The sequence below is a fragment of the Rhea pennata genome, chromosome 27, assembly GCF_028389875.1.
Source record: "Rhea pennata isolate bPtePen1 chromosome 27, bPtePen1.pri, whole genome shotgun sequence".
Lineage (NCBI taxonomy): Eukaryota > Metazoa > Chordata > Aves > Rheiformes > Rheidae > Rhea > Rhea pennata.
In genome coordinates, this window is record NC_084689.1 from 1,285,518 (window position 1) to 1,304,427 (window position 18,910).

Here is an 18,910-nt window from a genome sequence, read left to right on the forward strand (position 1 = left end):
TGGCTCAGGGAGCCCAAGGCAGCTCTGTTTATTAGTGAGATCGTTATTGCTGGAGACCAGTGAGCTGAGGTGCAGTTTGGGCAGGGAGACCTGGCGTCGTTGGGGGATGTGATGGAGCTGCGCTGCACTGCACAGTGTGACACTGCACAGCCTAGTGCGGCCCTACCCCGTGTAGTCCCGCACTATACAGCGTTGCATGGTGCATTCACTGCACTGCAGAGCCTAGGGCTGTCCTTGCACTGCTCTGCACTGCACACCCCCATCACTGCCTTGCACCCTCCCCACCACTGCACTGCACACCCCCAGTATTGCACTATATCGCACACCCCCAGCATGGCACTGCACACCCGCAGCATTGCATTGCACCCCTCCCCACCCCCCAGCAACGCTCCTCACGCCTCCCGCGCTGCAGCGCACACCCCTTCGCTGCACGGCGCTGCACGGCCCGGCCTCATCCCTGCAGCGCGTGGCCTCTGGGCCCCACCGCGGCGCGGCCCCACCCCGGCCTTGCCCCTTTAAGATCTGCCCGCCAGGCGCGGCTTCCCCCTCCCACACCCTTCGCCGCTGCCGCCGCCTATTGGCCCGCGGTGACATCAGCGGGCGGGGCGCCGCCGCGGTGACGTAAAAGCGGGGCGGGGCGGGGCCGGCGGCACGTCGTGGCTGCGGGGGGCCCGAAGATGGCGGCGGCGGCGGCGCGAGCCGCGGGCGCTGCGGGGCGGGCGGCGGCGGCGGCGGCTCCTCCGGGCCCCGCCGCCGGGCCGCGCCGCTACTCGCTGCTCGCCATCGTGGGCGGCGGCTGCCACCGCCCCGGCCTGCTGGCCTCCGTGCTGCACGAGCTGGAGCGAGGTGAGCCCGGCACCGGCCGCCGCCGCCCCCGGGGCGGAGCGGGGGAGGGCGGCCCCGGCGGGCGCTGCTGGGCCCCGCGCGGCCCCCCGCGATCGGCCCCGCATCCTGCCGCGATTCCCTGGGATCTGCCCCGCCGGACCCCCGGGAATTGCCTCCTTCTCACCCCCCACCCCCACGGCCGGGTAGTGGCCCCGGGATCTGCCCCCTCTCCTGCCCCGGATCCCCGGGATCTGCCTCCCTGGATCCCCGGGATCTGCCCCCTCTCCTGCCCCGAATCTCCGGGATCTGCCTCCCCGGATCCCTGGGATCTGCCCCCTCTCCTGCCCCGAATCTCCGGGATCTGCCTCCCCGGATCCCTGGGATCTGCCCCCTCTCCTGCCCCGAATCTCCGGGATCTGCCTCCCCGGATCCCTGGGATCTGCCCCCTCTCCTGCCCCGAATCTCCGGGATCTGCCTCCCCGGATCCCTGGGATCTGCCCCCTCTCCTGCCCCGAATCTCCGGGATCTGCCTCCCCGGATCCCTGGGATCTGCCCCCTCTCCTGCCCCGAATCTCCGGGATCTGCCTCCCCGGATCCCTGGGATCTGCCCCCTCTCCTGCCCCGAATCTCCGGGATCTGCCCCCCTGATTCCCAGGATCTGCCCCCTCTCCTGCCCCGAATCCCTGGGATCTGCCCCCCCTGGATCTCTGGGGTCTACCTTCTCTGCCCCCCTGGATCTCTGGGGTCTACCTTCTCTGCCCCCCTGGATCCCTGGGATCTGCCCCCCTGGATCCCTGGGATCTGCCCCCTCTCCTGCCCTGAATCCCTGGGATCTGCCCCCCTGGATCCCTGGGATCTGCCCCCTCTCCTGCCCTGGATCCCTGGGATCTGCCCCCTGGATCCCTGGGGTCTGCCCCCTCTCCTGCCCCTCTAGATCCCTGGGGATCTGACCTCTTTCCTGCCCTGGATCCCCAGGATCTGTGCCTCCCTGGATCCCTGGGACCTGCCCACTGACATCCTCAGAATCTGCCCTCTCTCCCTCCCCTAGATCCCTGGGATCTGCCCCCCCTCATATCCTCAAAATCTGCCTTGGATGCTCGTTACCTGCCTGTTGGGATCCCCAGAATTTGTTCCCTCTCCTGCTCTGAACTCCCAAGACCTGCCCCCGGGGATCCCTGGGATCTGCCTTCTCTCCTGTTCTGAATCCTCACAACCCACCCACTGAGATCCCCAGGATTTGCCCTCTCTCCCTGCCCTGGATCCCTGCGACCTGCCCCCTGGATGCTCATGACCTGCCTGCTGGGATCCCCAGGGTCTGACCTCTCCCCTGCCCCAGACCCCTGGGACCTGCCCCCCACGCTGACCCATGGGATCTGCCCCCTTTCTCCACCTTGGCTCCTGGGCTGGGGACCCGTGAGAGCTGCCCCTTCCCCCTGTGCAGTCACAGGGACTGGGATGCTGTGCTGGTTTGTGCTGGTCTGCACTGGTTTGCAGCGGGAGGGATGCTCGGCTCCCCCCTGTGCCATGGGGTGTCCTTCCCGGCCCCGCTCTCGTCTCCCTGCTGGCAGCCATCCCCGACGCCTGGCTGGAGCTGGGAGTTTCCCCCTAAACTGTGGGGAACCCTGTCCGGGGCAGTGCCGTTCCGGCCCTCGCGGGACCCCGCAGGGCTGGGGGGTCCCTGGGGCTGCCAGTGTCCCTGGCACCCCGCGAGGACAAGGCCAAATCTCGCTGGCCCCGGGAAGGCCCAAAGCCCAGGAGGAGGCAAAGCTGCTTGGGAAACCGTCTGGAAAACGGCGTTGGCTGCGTGGGGCCGGAGCCCCAGTGTTCACCCAGCGCGTTGCGCAAAGCACGTGCAACTCCGCGTTGCCCCCGCGCCGATGCCCGGGCGTCTCTTACGCCATTGCCCGCCGGTTTGTGGGACCGTTAACCGCTCGGCGGGCTGGGGAGGAAGGGAGGGCGGGAATGGCTCCGGCGCGCTTGATGGGCCAACGCGCCAGTGGTGCCGGCAGCCAAGCTCCCGGTGAACCCCCGTGCGAGGCCGCTCTGCGGCACGAAGAGCCCGGCTCTGCGGCAGAGCCCGACGGGAGCTGCTGGTGTTTTGGGGCCGGGATCCCTGGGGATTTGCAGCTGATGCGTTGTCCCGTGGTGGCGAGGGATTTCCAGGCTCCTGCCCTGGGTGCAGGGAGAGATGTCTGCATGAAGGAGGAGCGAACCCGTGCCAGGTATTCGGTGTCTGACAGGAGCCAGAGGTGTGCGGAGGCTCGTGCAGCCCTCCGAATCCTCCAGCACAGTGAAACCCCGTAACTGCTGTTTTTAAAGAGGTGCAGGGAAAGGTGGTGCCGTCGCCCCAGGGGCCGGGGTTTTGCTGGCAGAGCCCGTGCAGCCGTGAGTCACCGTGCAAGGTGCGTGCCTCGGGGAAGCCGCGCACCTGCACGGGCGAGCGCCGGGTGCTGCTCTGCCTCCCCGGGGAGGGCTGGGCTGGTGGCACCGCGCCGAGGGTCTCCCCGTGCCAGTGTTTGCAGGGGAGCGCCCGTGCCGGGAGCTGCAGGATCGCCAGTGCTGCGATCTCTCTGGCTGCGCCTGGATTTCGGCACTGGGTCCGCTCTCGGGAGTTTAACTGGCGTTTGCAGCGTTGCTGCAGGTGTTCCTGCCGTGGTCTGCCTTGGCAGCTGGCTACGTCTCCGGGAGTCCTCGGGGAGGTGGCGTCAGCCTTGTGCCAGGGGTCACAGCGCAGTCCCCGTCTCCCTGCCCCACTGCATCCTGTTAGGGTTCGGACAGCAGCGCGGAGTCTGGAAATCTGCTGAGCGTGGGGTCGGTGCTGGGGGTGTCCTGCTGGCATGAGCACGACGGCCGCTCGCCTGGGCTGGGAACGGCGCCCTGGGGAAGGCTGAGGGCTGCCGGCGTCGATGGGAGGCCGCGAACTGACTCACATCCTGGAAAGCCGCGTGCGGGGCGCCTGGGGACCCATCCGCTCCGGCCGAGCACGGCCCGGCCAAAGCAGCCCGGGGCTTGGCCTGCGCTGCGGGTCCGCAGCAAGCAAGAGGCGCTGAGCTGGGGAGGGGGCTGGGGCTGCGTCCGGGTCCATCCTGCAGCCGTGGGGAGGTGGGGGCAGCTCTGCTCCCTCCCGTGAAAAGGCCCCACGCGCTAGCTGGGGGCACTGGGCCAACGCCGCCCCCCTGCTCTCCTCCCCCAGGCTCAGAGGGAGGTAGGAGGGGGATGAGAGCAGACGCGGTGGGGACGGTCCCCGCTGCGGCTGGGTGGGGAGCGCAGCGCTGGCTGCGGGAGCTGCAGCGGCTGCTCAGCATCCCCGGCTCAGCCGGATTGCCTGGGTCTTACGTAAGCCGGTGCCATGCCAGGGATTAGGGAGGTGGTGATGCGAGGCAGGCCTGGCCCCTGAGCGTGCTGCGGCTCGGCGAGGGGGCTGCCAGCATGGGGCACGGGCCCCCCGGCATTCGTGCGCCCAGCACTAGGGCTGGGCACTCGCTGTTGCTTGCGGCTTGCTGAGGTTGGGCAGTGGCGATGCCAGCTGTTCTCTGGGGACGGGGACGATGGGTGCTAACACGTCCTCGGGTGCAGCGGTGGCTCAGGGTGCAGCGGCTGGGCACTGGGAGCTCTCCGGCAAGGGTTGGTGCCTTGCGCCTCCTGCGTGCCCTCGCGCCCGGGGCTGATCCTTCCCGCCCTGTCTCGCAGGCATCCGCTCCTGGGACATCGACCTCACAGCCTGCAACCTGGATGAACAGCTAAAGCTCTTCGTGTCCCGCCACTCGGCCACCTTCTCCAGCATCGTGAAAGGTGAGTCTGGGAGCGGGGCGAACCCCTGCCTCTTCCCGGCTGGAGCTGAGCCTTTGGAGCCTGCTGGAGGCAGCACCCCGTGGCCCCGGATGCACCCGGCTCGCCAAGGACGCTCGGGCTGGTGCCTTCTCTGTCGCAGAGTGAGCGTGGGCTGGAGCGCACGTCTGCAGGGTCCTCGCCTGACCCGATGGCTGTGTTTAATTCATGCGTCTCCAGAGGGGATGGGGTACGAGTGAGGTGACTGCGGCGCTGCCGCAAGCTGGGGCCTTGCCCTCGCTGGCTGCTGTTTGCTGAGCTGGGCAAACATTTAGCCGTGTCTATAAAACGGCTTTTGTGCTGAGCTGGTTGCGTGCTCCCTCCCTGATGCTGTCCCAGGCCTCAGGACAGGTCCTCGCTGGAGGAGCTGCTCGTGCCTGGCCGGGCTGCCCATGTCCCTCGCCATTCCTCCGAGCGGGGCTGGCTCTCACCGATGCGGGGAGCTGGGGTGTCCCCCGAGGCAGGCCAGGGCTGACGCAGGCTGGGAAGAGCATCAAGGTCTGCCCTGGGGATGAAACAGTGTCTCCGGGACTGGCTGCTCCCACCCTTGTCTCGTGGGCTGGAGCGGCTCCGGGTGCATCGCGGAGAAAGGCCGGCTTGTTCCAGCGCGGCGTGGGAGCCGGCTGTGCCGGGATGCTGCGGCGGTGCCTGAGGGGTAGGAGGTGTGAGCAGCCCCCGCAGCCACCGGAGCCCGTGCCGGGGTGGGCACCGTCCCCACCGCCCCCGGCACAGCCGGGAACAGACTCTGCTTTGTGCCGAGCAGCTGCTGCAGCCGGTGGCTGATGCGTGGGGGTGACAGAGGCTCCGGCCGGCTCAGCAGGGGCCCGAGCCAAGCTGCAGGGCCCTTCCTGGGCTCAGCCCCTCACCAGGGCTCTGGTCGGGGGAACAGCAACTTCCAGGACTCCCCGCTCATCGGCTCTGCCCGAAATCTGTGTATTAGTGCCTTGTGGAGCTGCTTGCTTTCGCCAAGCAGAAGCTGCCCTGGTGCTGGCCTGGCCTCAGGGGATGTGGTACCTGTCATCCTGCTGGGTGCCTGCCCGGGTGCCCCCAGCTGCAAGGAGCATCAGAGGGACCAGCTTCCCTCATGCTTCGAGGCAGCCCCAGGGCGGGAGCCCACCTCTCCTTCGGTGTTCCCTGCCAATCCCACTGCACACACTGGAGCTTGGAAACATGGTCAAATGAGCTCCCAGTTCTGGCGGAACCTTTCTTCTTTGGGAGGAGGGTGGTTTGGTTGGGGGTCACGCAAGGAGACACGAGGTTCTGCAGTGGGAACCACCTCGGTCTCCTGCTCCTTTGCGTGTTGGAGCCCAAGCCCTCGGGCCCTGTCTGGGCTGTGGCCAGCCAGGCTGGCGGCAGTAGGACTGAGCCCCGTGATCCCCACGTGCCCCTGCCTATGGCAAAGCCGCTTCCTTCGCGTGCCATGAGGCTGGACCGTTCCCCTGCGGAGCTGGCGTCCTCCAGGCAGCTTTGCCCAGCCCGAGATGGGACATCGCCGCCGGCTCTGGCCCTGGGAGTGTGGTGCTCTTTGGGGTTCGGCTGTGTGAAGGGCTGCGGTTTCCCACGGCAGTGTATCCGAGAAGCTGCTGAACAGGCCATTGCCCTTGGCCCTCTGGAGTTGCTGCTTCCACTCCTCCCTCTGAGGACATGCTGCTCTGGAAGATGTCTTCCCCGCCACGTCCCCTTGTCTTCCCTGTGCAGGCAGAAGGTCGCCCCAGGGCAGGACGCTGTTGCAGGCAGTGAACAGATCTCCGTGGGCTCTCCAGGCTTCCTCTTTGGGCCTGGGGGAGGGGGGGTCAGGGCCTGGCTGGAGCTAGGACGCCTGGGTTCCTCCTCACTCCCTGGGGAGCAGAGCTGTTGCCTGCCTGGTCCGGGCAGATGCAGGGCTGTGACTGCGGTGGGTGCCTAGGGCTCATGCCGTGGCTCTTGGGTGGGCAGGTAGCACACGGGTGATGCAGCCCTGCTCACAGAGGAGAGGAGGGCATGGCCCCAGCCTGTCCAGCCCCTTCTTCCTCCCCTCCCTGCGACAGGAAGGAGGCAAGGAAACGTGTCCTACAGCTCAGCAGATCCGCTGGCCTCTGCAGTGTCCGGCTGATGGCCAGGAGCGGATTGGTGGCTGTCCCTCTTGTGCAGCAGGAGTGGGTAGGCTTTGTCCCCACCACCACCTTGGCCATGTACTAGCCCCTCATCTCCAGGTGGGGCAAGCCTGAGCCAGCCATGGGGCAGCCAAACTGCAAGGTTCTCCCTCGAGGTCCTTAGTGTTTTGGAGAAGGTGGTGCCGGGCCAGGTGTCAGCCCTCATTCCCCGCAGGTCAGCGGACCCTCCACCACCGGGGAGATGTGCTGGAGACCCTGGTGCTGCTCAACCCTTCGGATAAGTCCCTGTGCGACGAGGTGAGCAGAGGGGATCCAGAGCATGGGATGGGATGTGGGATGTGTGTCGTTTTTCACCCCAGCCTGCACAGAGCAGCTTGTGGGGTAGGGCTGTGGGATGGGATGCAGGTGGGGACACAATGTCCTCACGTCCATTCCCTCCCGTCCTCAGCTGCGGAACCTCATCACAGACGTGTCCCAGCACAAGCTGCTGGTGTTCGCGGGGCCCTGCGTGGAGGAGACGGGGGAGCTGATGCTGCAGACGGGCTGCTTCTCGCTGAGGGACTTCATCCAGATCTTCACAGACAAGGAGGTGCGGTGCTGGGCCGTCAGGGCCCTGCTTCCCTGTTCTCCTGCAGCCAGGGGGGAGAGCTTGTCTGGCAAATGGCGTCTGTAGCCCAGAGGAGGAGCTGCCTCATCTCCCCCTGCTCCCTGAGGCTGGATTTGACTGGGGCTGGACTGAGTGTGCAGTCCCCGAGCCTGGCTGTTGGTGTGCAGGGGGACACGGGTGGAGGGGAGGCTGCAGTCTGGCGCTGTCTGCGCTGGCGGAGCGACTGTCTGCTCACGTTCTCCAGCGTCCCCGCAGGGAGCCGGGCACGGCGGTGGAGTGAGGCAAGAGGCTTGCTGAGCCCTCTGCCGTCTGCTCTGCAGGCGGACGCGCTGCCTCTCGTGGCCGACACGTTCCTCCCTCTGCAGCGTGGGGCTGGGAGGGAGCTGGAGCTGGGAAACAGCAGCTTGTGGGGGCTCGGCTGCATCCTGCTCCTGAGCCCCAGCTGGGGCTGGGTGCGAGTCAGGCACCAGCACCCTGTGGGCATCGTGCCTGCATCCAGCACCGAGCGATCGGCAGGGGATGGGCTTCTGGAAGCCCCCAGCTCCTCTGTGCTTGCTAAGGGAGGGTGGGCTGAGGTTCCCTATGGGCTGCCCCATCTCAGATGGGAGCCCAAGGTGCTGCCCAGCCTGGGTGCCCCATGCAGGATGAGGTGACCAGGGCCTGAAGCTCTGACTTTCCCTGTGCCCTCGCAGGTAGGAGAGATGCTGAGCTCTGCAGACCCCTCTGCCAAGGCCAGGCTGACCATCAGCTGCCCTGACTTTGGAGAGTGGAAGGACTCGGGTCTGGACCATCACAACCTCCAGGACTTCATTGAGCTGCGATACAACCCAGGCTGCATCCTGCCAGAGATGGAGGGTCTGGAGGAGTTCGTGGAGTATCTTTCGGAGTCCCTGGAGCCGCAGTCTCCCTTTGACCTCCTTGAGCCCCCCACCATGGTCGGCTTCCTCAAGCTCTCTAAGCCCTGCTGCTATATCTTCCCGGGCGGGAGAGGGGACTCGGCCTTCTTTGCTGTCAATGGCTTCAACGTGCTGGTGAACGGGGGCTCCAACCCCAAGTCATCCTTCTGGAAGCTGGTCCGGCACCTGGACCGCATTGACTCCATCCTGGTGACGCATGCGGGCACTGACAGCTTGCCTGGTGTCAACAGCCTGCTGCAGAGGAAGCTGGCAGAGCTGGAGGAGGACCCATCCCAGGGCTCGCAGGGCAATGGGGACTGGGCGAAGAACCTCATCTCTCCAGAGCTGGGCGTTGTGTTTCTCAACGCCTCTGAGAAGCTGAAGGACATTGAGGGCAACTCCCGGGTGCTGAAGAGCTGTGATGAGGCTGCCCTGACCCTGCACTACCTGGACAAGCTGGGCATCCGCCCCAATCCACTGGCTCGGGACAGCAGCCCCCGCGTGGAGCCCACTGTCCTCTTCCAGAAGATGGGGGTCGGCCGGTTGGACATGTACGTCCTGAACCCTGTAAAGGGCACCAAGGAGCTGGAGTTCCTCATGCAGCACTGGTCAGGCAATAGCTACCCCAAAGAACAGGACTTGCCCCTGCAGTGTCTGACCTCCATTTGCGCCCTGCTTGTCTGGCACCCTGTCAATCCCTCCGAGAAGATCATCCGGGTCCTCTTCCCTGGTTGCACTCCGCAGGCCCGCATCCTGGAGGGACTGGAGAAGGTGAAGCACCTGGAGTTCCTTAAGCACCCTGTGGTCACCAAGAATGACTTGAAAGGGCTGTCTGTGCCCCAGCCTGAGAAGCAGCTCAAGCAGAAGAGGGCAGAGAGCAAGGAGAGCCTGAAGTCTGCTTCCAAGTTGAGTCTGGTGGATGCTGGGACACCAATGCCAAAGGAGAAGGTTCCAAAGACGGAGAGGAAGGAGGTGAAGTCAGGGACCAAGGAGAAACTGAGATCACTGGGGGAGACTACTAGAACAGTGTCAGAGGAGGAGAGAACCAAGGATGCTCGAGCCAAGCTGGACTCCTCGATGGAAAAGCTCAAAATGGACACGAAACCAAAGGTGAGTAAGGAGAAAACAGTGCCCAAGAAGGAGCCTATTCCCCGAAAAGAGGAGAAGAAGCCGGTGAAGAAGGAAGATGGGACTGAGGTGAAGGGTGAAGCCAGGAAGGAGGTGAAGACAGTGAAGAAGGAAGTGAAGGCTGAAACACTGCGAAAGGATGTGAAGGACAGCAAGGCAGAGGATAAGGGGGCTGCAAAACCCCCAGCCCGGAAAACACCAGGCCCAGACACTCGCAAACCCTTGGCCAAGACTGGGAGCATCAAGAAATCCACCCTCAAGAAGGAGCCAGAGAAGCCCAAGGCCAAAGCACCCAAGGAGACGGGTAGCAAGAAGGAGCCAGGGGCATTGGATAGTTCCAAGTCCCCCTCCCCTGAGGACGTGCTGCCAGAGGCTGAGCCAGGCCGGGGGGCTGCGTCACCAGGAGCGGAGGGGAGGAAGAAGGAGGAGTCAACAGATGAAGGCATCACTACGGCAGAGAGTGAGCTGGAGCCATCCCCGCTGGAGAATGGGGAGGCCGGGGTGCGCACTGGGCCAGGGGCTGCAGACTTGGGCTGCATGGAGAATGGCCTGGAGGACCCCGACAGCCCCCAGCGCTTCCGCTACCTCGAGAGCAGCCCTTTCAAAGCCATTGGCCCCCCATCGCCCCTGGCCAAGACCCCCAAGAGCGACCGCAGCGTCAACTTCGACCTCACGCCCACCGGGCTGCTCAACCACTGCGCAGAGGGGGGCGAAGACCCTTGTGGCAGCTCCGAGGAGAAGACGCTAGAGATGATGTCTCCAGCCAGCTCGGGGCCTGCCAGTGCCGGACACACTCCCTTCCACCAGTCCCCGGTGGACGAGGCAGGAGAGGAGCCGGGTGCTGGCACCAACGCCAACAAGCAACCCAACTCCTGGCCGCCGGCTGCGGCGAAAGCCTCGCATGACAGCTCTGGCTCCTCGCAGGAGAAGCAGATGGGCTGCCTTTCCCTGAGCCCCTTCAAGGACGACGTCCCCGATGTGTCCCCTACCATCACCACCCCCTCTCTGCCAGCCGAAGTGGGGTCCCCGCACTCCACCGAGGTGGACGAGTCGCTCTCCGTCTCCTTTGAGCAGGTGCTGCCCCCCGTGAGCGAGTCCCCCCAGGAAGAAGGGGGGAACCGGCCCCGCGGGGTCAGCCTGACCCCGGAGCCGGACGCTGCGGCCGCCAAGGGTGGGCTGTCGCTGCCCCTGCGGCCCTGCCACCACCCGCAGCGGGCGGACGGGGACGGGCCGCCGCGCCACGGGCGCCGCTCCGACTCGCCCCACGACGTGGACCTGTGCCTGGTGTCGCCCTGCGAGTTCGAGCACCCCAAGTCGGAGCGGTCGCCCTCCGCCAACGTCAGCCCCCGGGACTTGTCGGACAGCGACCTGTCGCAGGAGATGGCGCAGCCCCTGGCGCAGCGCCGGAGCCAGGCACGCAAGCCGGGGGGCGAGACGCCCCCCACCTCCGTGAGCGAGTCGCTGCCCACCCTCTCTGACTCTGACGTCCCTCCGGCCACCGAGGACTGCCCCTCCATCCTGGCTGACGGGCTGGAGTCGGATGAGGACTCGGAGCACCCTGCCCGGGGCCTCATGAGGGCCCGTGACCCGCTCCCAGCCCCCATGAAGGACCCCTGCCCCATCCCTGCCCAGCCTGGCATCTGCATGGTGGACCCTGAGGCCCTGCCAGCCGACCAGATCCGCTCGGGGAAGAAGGAGCTCCCCAGCAAGGTGAAGAGGACCCCATCCCGCGTGGGCTCGGCACCCGCCGCCCCGAAAGCCGAACCCCCCAAGCACTCCACCCTGGGCTCCAAGGCCCGGGGCCCCATGAGCTCGGCCCGTGACGCTGGGGACAAGGCCAGGCTGCCTCCTGGGGACAGGAAAGGCCCCTATGGTGGGGCAGCTGGGGACTCCCGTGCCCCTGGGACCACCCGCAGCGCTGGAGCCAGGCCGCTGGCAGCAGCTGGCAGGGCGTCTCCAGCAGGTAAGGCCTGGGGTCCCCGTGGGGCTGGAGGGAGGGGGCTACGAGCTGTGGCTGCTCCTGGGTTTATCTTGGTGCAGGAGCAGGGCTTTGGCTCCGGGGCAGCTCTGGTTTCCCCATACTGGAGCAGCTCGGAGCCGCTGCTGGGGTGACGCGGTCTGAGGGTTTGGGGTGCGGTGCGCGTAGGGCCCTGGGGACAAGGGTGGCTTGGGGCTGCCCCTCGCGGCCCACAGCGCTGCGTCCCCGTCCTCGCAGGCTCGCGGGCCGCGGCCCCTCCAGGCCCCCCCGTCTACGTGGACCTGGCCTACCTACCCGGCTCGTGGAGCGCCCGGACGGTGGACGAGGAGTTCTTCCGTCGCGTGCGCTCCCTCTGCTACGTGGTGAGTGGTGACGACCACCTCAAGGAGGGCGTCATGCGGACCATCCTGGATGCCCTGCTCACCGGCAAGCACCAGTGGGGCACCGACATCCAGGTGAGCCCAGAGGGGCCCCGGAGGGATGTGGCTCTGAGACAGCCCTGCCCAGTAGGACTTGCCCCAGAGCCATTCCAGGGTCTGACCTTCAACCTGGAGTCCTTGTGGGCACAGCCCCTGTGCTGCTGCAGCGCATGAGCCTGGGGCTTGCCCCCAGCAGGCTGCCCTGTGCCTCGGTTTCCCCTGTGGAGCAGCAGGATGGATGTGGTGAAAATAAGGGGAGGAGATGGAGAGCAGATGCCCCACAGGCTTCCCTGGAGTGTTTCCAGCCCCTTTCAAAGTGAGACAAGTCCATTAACTGTGGCCATGAAATGACTTAGCTCTGGGCCCCGGTGCTGGGGAGACCTGTGGCTGGGGTGAGGGGTCCGGCTGGACTGGGGCAGTGAGCCGGTGCTGTCGGTGTCTCCACAGGTGACCCTGATCCCCACCTTTGACTCACTGGTGATGCATGAGTGGTACCAGGAGACCCACGACCGGCAGCAGGAGCTGGGCATCACAGTGCTGGGCAGCAACAGCACCGTGGCCATGCAGGATGAGACCTTCCCCGCCTGCAAGGTGGAGTTCTGAGGAGAGCTGTGGTGGCGTGACCCTACCTGGCCGAGAGGAGGAGGTGGCATGGGCTTCATCCCCACCTTCCTCCTCCTCAGCGTGCCTCCCCTTCCCTCCCTTCCTCCCCATGGCTCAGGGCTGTGCTGGCTGCTGAGCCTCAGAGGGGAGGGAGGGGAAGGGTCTGCTGGGGAGGAAGGATGTGGGGTCGTCCCCTCCCTCTGGACTGGCAGGGCTCCCGTGGGGCCCGCAGCACCCACCCGTGCCGCGCCGTCACGCACCGTGTGGTTAGCGCATGCCCACGCCGGAGCCACGCACTCCTCGCTCTGCACCGCCGCGGCCCTGGCGCAGGCCTGGGGGGCTGGAGTGACCCTGCCTTTGGGGGGCAGGATCCATCCCCTCCCGCGTCCAGCTGCGGTGCTGAGCCGTTTCCCGGCAGGCAGCAAGCCTGAGCCGTGCTCGACTTACAGGGTAACTTTTTGTTGTTTGCTGTTCCTACCCCGGACCCAGATCAGCCACTACTGCCCTCCCGGGGCGGGGGGGAGCCGGGCCCCCTTCCCGGGGGAGCCGAGCCAGGACGACTCGGCCGCCCGCCCACCCGCGGAGCCGCCCCGCGGCTTTCCCGGCCCCGCGGGGCTCGGGCCGCGGCGGCTGCTCCCCGCCACTACAGCGCCTGGCTTCGCCCTCCGCCCCGTCCCGCTCCGCGGGCGCTGCCCCGACTGCATGGCCGGCACCTCGGCACTCCTCGCCACCGAGCGCCACGGGAAAGGGGCCGGGAGCGGGGTGGGCAGGGGCTTTGCTACACCACCATCTGTCTCACTGTCTGTGTTTCCTCCGTCTGTGGCACCGGTGCGAGCAAGGAAGAGTCTCGAGGGGGGACAGGAGCCCTCCCAGGTCCTGCTAAGAGCAGTTGTGTCCCTTCTTCCCTCTCCATCGCGGCCCCTCCTGTCCTCTCGTCCTCACGGGCAGCACCTGGAGGCTTTGTTCTCCGCTGAGCTGAGACCTGCCAGCTCGCTGCACCGATGGCTCTTCCCTCCCTCCCTCCCTGCCAGCAAAGGCACCTGGCACGGGGCCAGGCTGGCTCTCCCTTCCCTGGCCCAGCCTGTGCAGCGGGCTGGGCTGCGGAAAGCAGCTCTCCCTCCCCTTGGCCCCTGCCGCCCTCGAGTAGCTGGATGAGAAACCAAATGTCACGTGCAATTTTTAAGGGGTTTTGTGTGTTGAGCTGGGACCAGGGGGGTGCAGCAGGGGCCGAGCGGGCACCGGAGCGAGGGCTCGTCCCCTTCCCTCATCCCTGCCGCGGGAGCGGGGGCCGCGCTCTGCCTCCGCTCGCGGTCCCTGCCGGCCCCCGGGTCGAGGGCAAACACTAACCAGTTTTGTAGGGGGCTCCTTGCTGGCTCTTTTTGTAATGACTTTTTAAAAAAAAGAAAAGAGAAAAAAATAGAAAACAGAAGAAACTGAACAAACCAAAACTGTTCCTGCGGGAGGTTCTTATTTATCTGTGGTTGCCACTGTGAGGCTGCGGCCCCTCGGCCCCCAGCCCTGGGGACCGGCTCGTGGCCGCAGGGGCCTTTTTACGTTTGATTGTATTGTCCTACGTGTTAGGGGACGGGGGGGTGGGGGGATTGAATGTTTCACCTTTAGTGCTTTATATATTTTTTCTTAGCTGGAAGCTGTTTTTAATGTTGGAGGGGCGGCGGGAGCCGCAGCCCCCCGCCCGGGGCTGCAGTCCTGCCCGCGCCGCCGGGCCGCGGCGGTTGTCATTGCTAGATGTACGGACACCGGCACGCACCCCCGTGTTGCACACGATGTTACGGTTTGGCAAATGTATTGAAAACAAGCATTAAAGAGATAATAGCTCGACGCTGCTGTCCACCTCTGCGTGTTCGGGGGAGGCAGGAGGGGCTGCAGCCCTGGCGTGGGAGCGGGAGCGGGGCTGGCCCCGCTTCGGGGCTGAGCGGGCCCCGGACGTGGGCCCAGCTGTGCTGGTGCTACACGGCTGAGGATGCATGAGGAGTTTCCATGGCAACTGCCTGCATCCCTGCCGGAGCAGTGCTGCTGCGCGGAAGAGGGGGCCAGCCCCCCGCGGCACGCGCGGCCCCCGGGCTGCAGCTGCGGGGCCGAGCGGGCCCCCAGCTCCCGGAGACCCGCGGTTCCGCTTGGGCAGAGCAGCACGACGCCGCTGTTCTGCCCCGGGGCCGTGGGATGATCCCTCGTTCCTTTTCGGCTATACGAGCAAAAGGGGAGCCAAAAGGGAACGTTAAGCTGCTGCTGGAGGAGGGCTGGCAAAAGCCCTCCTTGCGAAGGCAGAGGTTTCTCCAGCTACGACTGTACAGTTTGCGAGCTGCCACCGGGCTGGGGGATGCTGGGGGGTTTCGGCCGCGTCTGCAAGCGCGGCAGAGCAAGGCTGCGTGGGGGGGTGCGTGCTGATAGCGCCCGGCCTGGCCCCGTGCAGCCCGGGGCGCCGCCGCTGCTGCAGCGGGGCACGAGCCCGGCGCCCGCGAGGGCTGCTGCTCTGCCGACGGACCCCGCTGCCGGGTGAAGCGCTGAGCGCCGCGACTGCGGCAAGACCAGCGCTCAAAAGCAGCCATGGAGAGCGGGGAAAGTCGAGGGGCGTCGCGCATCGAGCACGAACAAAGAGAGCAGGCGAGGCGCACGCGCGGCGAGGGGGCTCAGCAATGCTCAGCACATGCATGGCGGGGGGCTCAGTGCGTGCGCGGCGATGCTGAGCGCGTGCATGGCGAGGGGGCTCAGCCCAGACCTGTGTTCGGCCGCTGGCAGCTGCCGTTTGGGCCCCCGTGCAAAGGCCGACGGAAAGCAGAACCAAAGCAGCGGCGCGGCGCAGACGAGGGCCGCGGCGCGCTCACCCCGCAGCGGAGCTGCCCAGGCCCTGCAGGCGCGGCGCAGCCGGAGGACGGACATCGCCTGCAGTGCTGCAAAACGATCCTGTCCCTGGGGACTGGCAGGTGCTTAAAGAGCTCGACGGGACAAAAGGAAGAGCAACCGAAGCCCTCCGCGCGCCGCAGCGCCCCTGGGCCGTCCCCGCTCCGCCGGCGGTGCCGGCTCCGTGGGGGCTCCTGGCTGGGGCTCGGCGCGTTTCCCAGTCTCAGGGGCTGGTTCCCCGTACCGGCGGGGGCGTTTCTGGTTGACTCGCTGCGAGAGCTCGCGTGACGCGCCGGAGGGGAACTGCGGGAAAGGGCACGGGAAGCGGGTGCAGGCAGGGACCCCGGTGCTGCGGTGGGAGCCTGGCATGGTGCTCGGAGCCAGACGCGGCTGCACCCAGGCCGCCGGCTCCTGCACCTGGCTCTGGCCAGTTGTTCCTCAGTTTCCTCCGAACCACGTCCCGTGGGTCGTATCCTGCCCTGCGTCTTTGACGGCTTGCAGCAGCGTGCCGCCTGCCACGAGCCCGGCAGGGCCGCCGCCAGCGTGGCGAGGAGGCGGCGGGCACGGCGCGGCGCAGCTGGCCACCCGGGTGCGCGTCTCCCGGCATCCCCCCGCCGCGCAGCTGCCGGCGGCAGCGGAGCCGCCCGCCGTGGTGTCAGCCGGAGCCGGAGCATGAGCTCACCGCGGCCGCGAGACGTGGGGTGTCGCGGGCGGGGTGCAGAGCCGAGCCGGGCTGGTGGCGCCTCGCTTGCCACCGCCGGGCAGGGAGCTGCAAGCGGCGCTGGACAAGGTGGGATTAGGCGCCGTCTGGTCCCCGCGGCGGGGGCAGGACGCGGCATTCGGCGCGCTGCGGGCTCACCCGCGCTGCGTGCGGGACTAGCAGCATCAGCAATTGCCACCATTAGCTCCGTGTGGCCAGGAGCTATTAGCCCCGGGGAGCTGCATCAGCTCGGGTGCAGGACGGGCGCGGGGGGAGGGGGGTGAGGCGGCGGCGCAGCCCCGCGTGGGAGCACCCGCTCCCACCCACGGCCACCCGCGGGTGTGGAGCCCCCGGCTCGGCTCCCCGTGGGTGCCTGGCTGGGGGGTTTGGCGGCTCCGGGCTGCGGGAGGGGGGTTGCACCTGCTCGTGCACCCCCGCGCTGCCGGGGCCTCCCCGCCCCGGGGTCCCCTCGCTGCTCCCCTCTGCCCCGGGGCCACCTCCCGGCGGGGGCGGGGGCCGGGGGGGGTTCTCGAGCGCGGAGGCCTCTGTCTCTTTAAATATGCAAATCGACCCCCTCCCAAATAGCAACATCGCCAGCGGTCGGACCAATCGGAGGCGGCGGCTGTTTCCTTTTGTAACCACAGCCGGGCGGGGCGGCCAATGGGGGCGCGGGCCCCGCCCCTCGCCGGGGGGCCGGGCGGGGCCGCGCCGCTCCCGCGCCGGCTCGCGCGCGCGCGCGCCCGCGGCCCCGGAGCGCGCGGCGCAGCCCGGAGCGCGCGCGGGGCGGCGGCGGCGGCGGCGGCGGCTCCGCCAGGTGAGTGCGGCCCGGGCCGCGCCCCCCCCCCGCCCCCCCCGCGGCTTCCCCCCCCCTCCACCAACCCGGCAAGGCGCGGGGTGCAGCCCCCCTCCCATCGCCGCCGCCGTGCATGGAGGTGACCCCCCCCCCATTGCAAGACCCCTCCGCCGGTGTTGGGGGGCAGCGCCGTCGGAATGCGCCCCAACCCCCTCCGTGGGGGGGTCCGCCCACCCCCTGCAGTGCAAACCGCTCCTGGGGGTCGGGGGCAGCTCCCCCCTCGCCGCGTGCGTATGTGTGTGTGTGTGTGTGTGTGTATGCGGGGTGCAGCCCTGCAAGGCTCCCCCCGTGGATTTTGGCGGGTCCAAAATCGGGGGGTGTTCTCCTCGGGGAGCTACTCCCATCCCGCACAATCTGCCCCCCTGCAGCACACCCCTTTCCCCAGGTGTCGGGGCGGCCCCCGCCCCCCCCAGACCGCTCCTGCCGCCGCCCCCCTGCTCTGTGCACCGCGCAGCCTCTCCACTGCAAGCGCTGCCCCCGGGGACGTGGGCACCTCCGTGCAACAACCCCCCCCCCGGGCTTGGGGGTTTGGGGGTGCATCTGCTACCCACTGCGCTGCAAGAGCCCCCCCCTTCCCTGGTGCCCCCCTCTCACGGGAATCCACTGCACTGCCCTTCCCTGGCAGAGCTGCCTGGGGAAGCACAGGGCAAATCCGGGGTGCGAGGGCCCCCCCGAGCCCCTCGTGCACTGCCTGCACCCCCCTGCACCCGCTGAGCATCGCGCGCTCGGGCGCGAGCCCCCAGCACAGGCAGGTGCAGCGGATCCCTGGGACCGGATCCCTCCCGCAGGGCTGAATCCATCCGTCTCATGTCGGCTGGGGAAGGCGTGAAGCCCCCAAGCCCCTAGGCGAGGCAGGGGCCGCGCTCGCCGGTGGGGGGGATCCGCCACCCTGCTCCCCCCGCGCCGCTTTACTGCGCCGCCGTCGGCGTGACGGGCTCTGGCCGCGCTGCACGCCCTGCACCGCGGCCGCCCGTCCCCGGGCCGGCGGATTCGGGAGGGACGGCCGCCCGTCGCCGCTGAAGGTCATCCCTGCGGGCGCGGGGGCCGGGCCTCCGGGGGGGCCTCCCCGCGGGGGACCGGCGGCGCTGGACCGGGGCGGGCTCCCCCCGGCCGCCGGTGAGCTGCCGTCTGGGCTGGGGAGCGCCCGGTGCGCCCGCTCCCCTGCCGCGGGCACCGCCGCTCTGCCGTGCGCCCGCGAGCCCCCGCGGCCCCCGCCCCGGGACGGGGCCCTGCCGTCGCCCCCCCGTCTTGCTCGGGGACGCGAGCCCTCGGTGGCTTTTGCCGTCTCAGGGCTTTTGCCAGGACTTTGGCCCCGGCGAGCTCCGCGTGCAGGGTGTGACGAGTTCGAGGCGCCTCAGCTCCCTCGCGGCCGGCGCAGGCTGGGGAGCCCCTGCTCCCCGAGCGTCCCAGGGTTTTCCCTGGTGCCCCGCCTGCCGCGGAGTGGGGGCCGGATCCTGCCCGTCTTGCCTGCCGTGGACGTGCATGTCGGGCCTGTGCACCGTCGCTTGCAGTTGAGAGGGGAAGACGAGCAGCCCAGGGCGGTGGGAAGGGTGCGCTGAGCTCCCGGAGGCCGAGGCGGCCTGGAGCCGGGTCCGTACGCCAGCCCCGGAGCCGTGCGCTTGGCCACGGGCATCCCCACGTGCACCTGCGCGCTCCGTCCTGCTCCCGACTCTGCTGCAAATTGACGCGATTTGGGGCAACTTGCTTCCCTGGGGCGCCCGGCGCCGGTGCTCCCTGCGGCTGCACCCCGGCAGATGCAGCGGAGGTTGCAAGGGAAGAGGCGCAACCCCGGCTGCCGCACGCACACCGGAGCCCGGCTCTTCCCCCGCGCCCGGGGGGCCGGCTGCTCCCTTGCTTTCCCCCTCGCTCCCCTCCTTGCTGCGGGGGTTAATGGAGGCGTTTGCGAGATGGAGGTGCAGAGCGTTGCAGGCGCCGACGTGCCGCTGTCGCGTGAGCATTGCACCCCCGTTTCTGCCTCCGCGCTGCCTCCGCTGCCGCTGCTGCCGGCGCCCCGGACGCCGGGGTCCCTCTCCGCGCCGGGTCCTGCCTCGCTTTGCCCGCGGGCGGGAAGCGCCGCGGCGGCAGCGTGGCCGCCGGTCGGGGCGCGTGTGTCAGGGGAAG

General features: G+C 68.2%; 1 protein-coding gene across 2 annotated transcripts; it reads left to right on the forward strand.

Moving 5' to 3' along the window:
* The first annotated feature begins 768 nt into the window (after positions 1-768).
* On the forward strand, positions 769-14,216 carry MAP1S (microtubule associated protein 1S). 2 transcript variants are annotated; one of them, XM_062596161.1, is made up of 7 exons: positions 769-846; positions 4,516-4,617; positions 6,961-7,043; positions 7,195-7,335; positions 8,046-11,340; positions 11,593-11,810; positions 12,222-14,216. In XM_062596161.1, exons 4-7 carry the CDS (start codon positions 7,276-7,278, stop codon positions 12,375-12,377), a joined length of 3,729 nt encoding a protein of 1,242 aa, XP_062452145.1. In that variant the 5' UTR covers positions 769-846; positions 4,516-4,617; positions 6,961-7,043; positions 7,195-7,275; the 3' UTR covers positions 12,378-14,216. The 2 variants fall into 2 exon arrangements, with proteins under 2 accessions (XP_062452145.1, XP_062452144.1); XM_062596160.1 differs by lacking the exons at positions 769-846; positions 4,516-4,617 and having other exon boundaries at positions 6,992-7,043; positions 7,214-7,335.
* The last annotated feature ends 4,694 nt before the right edge of the window (positions 14,217-18,910 follow it).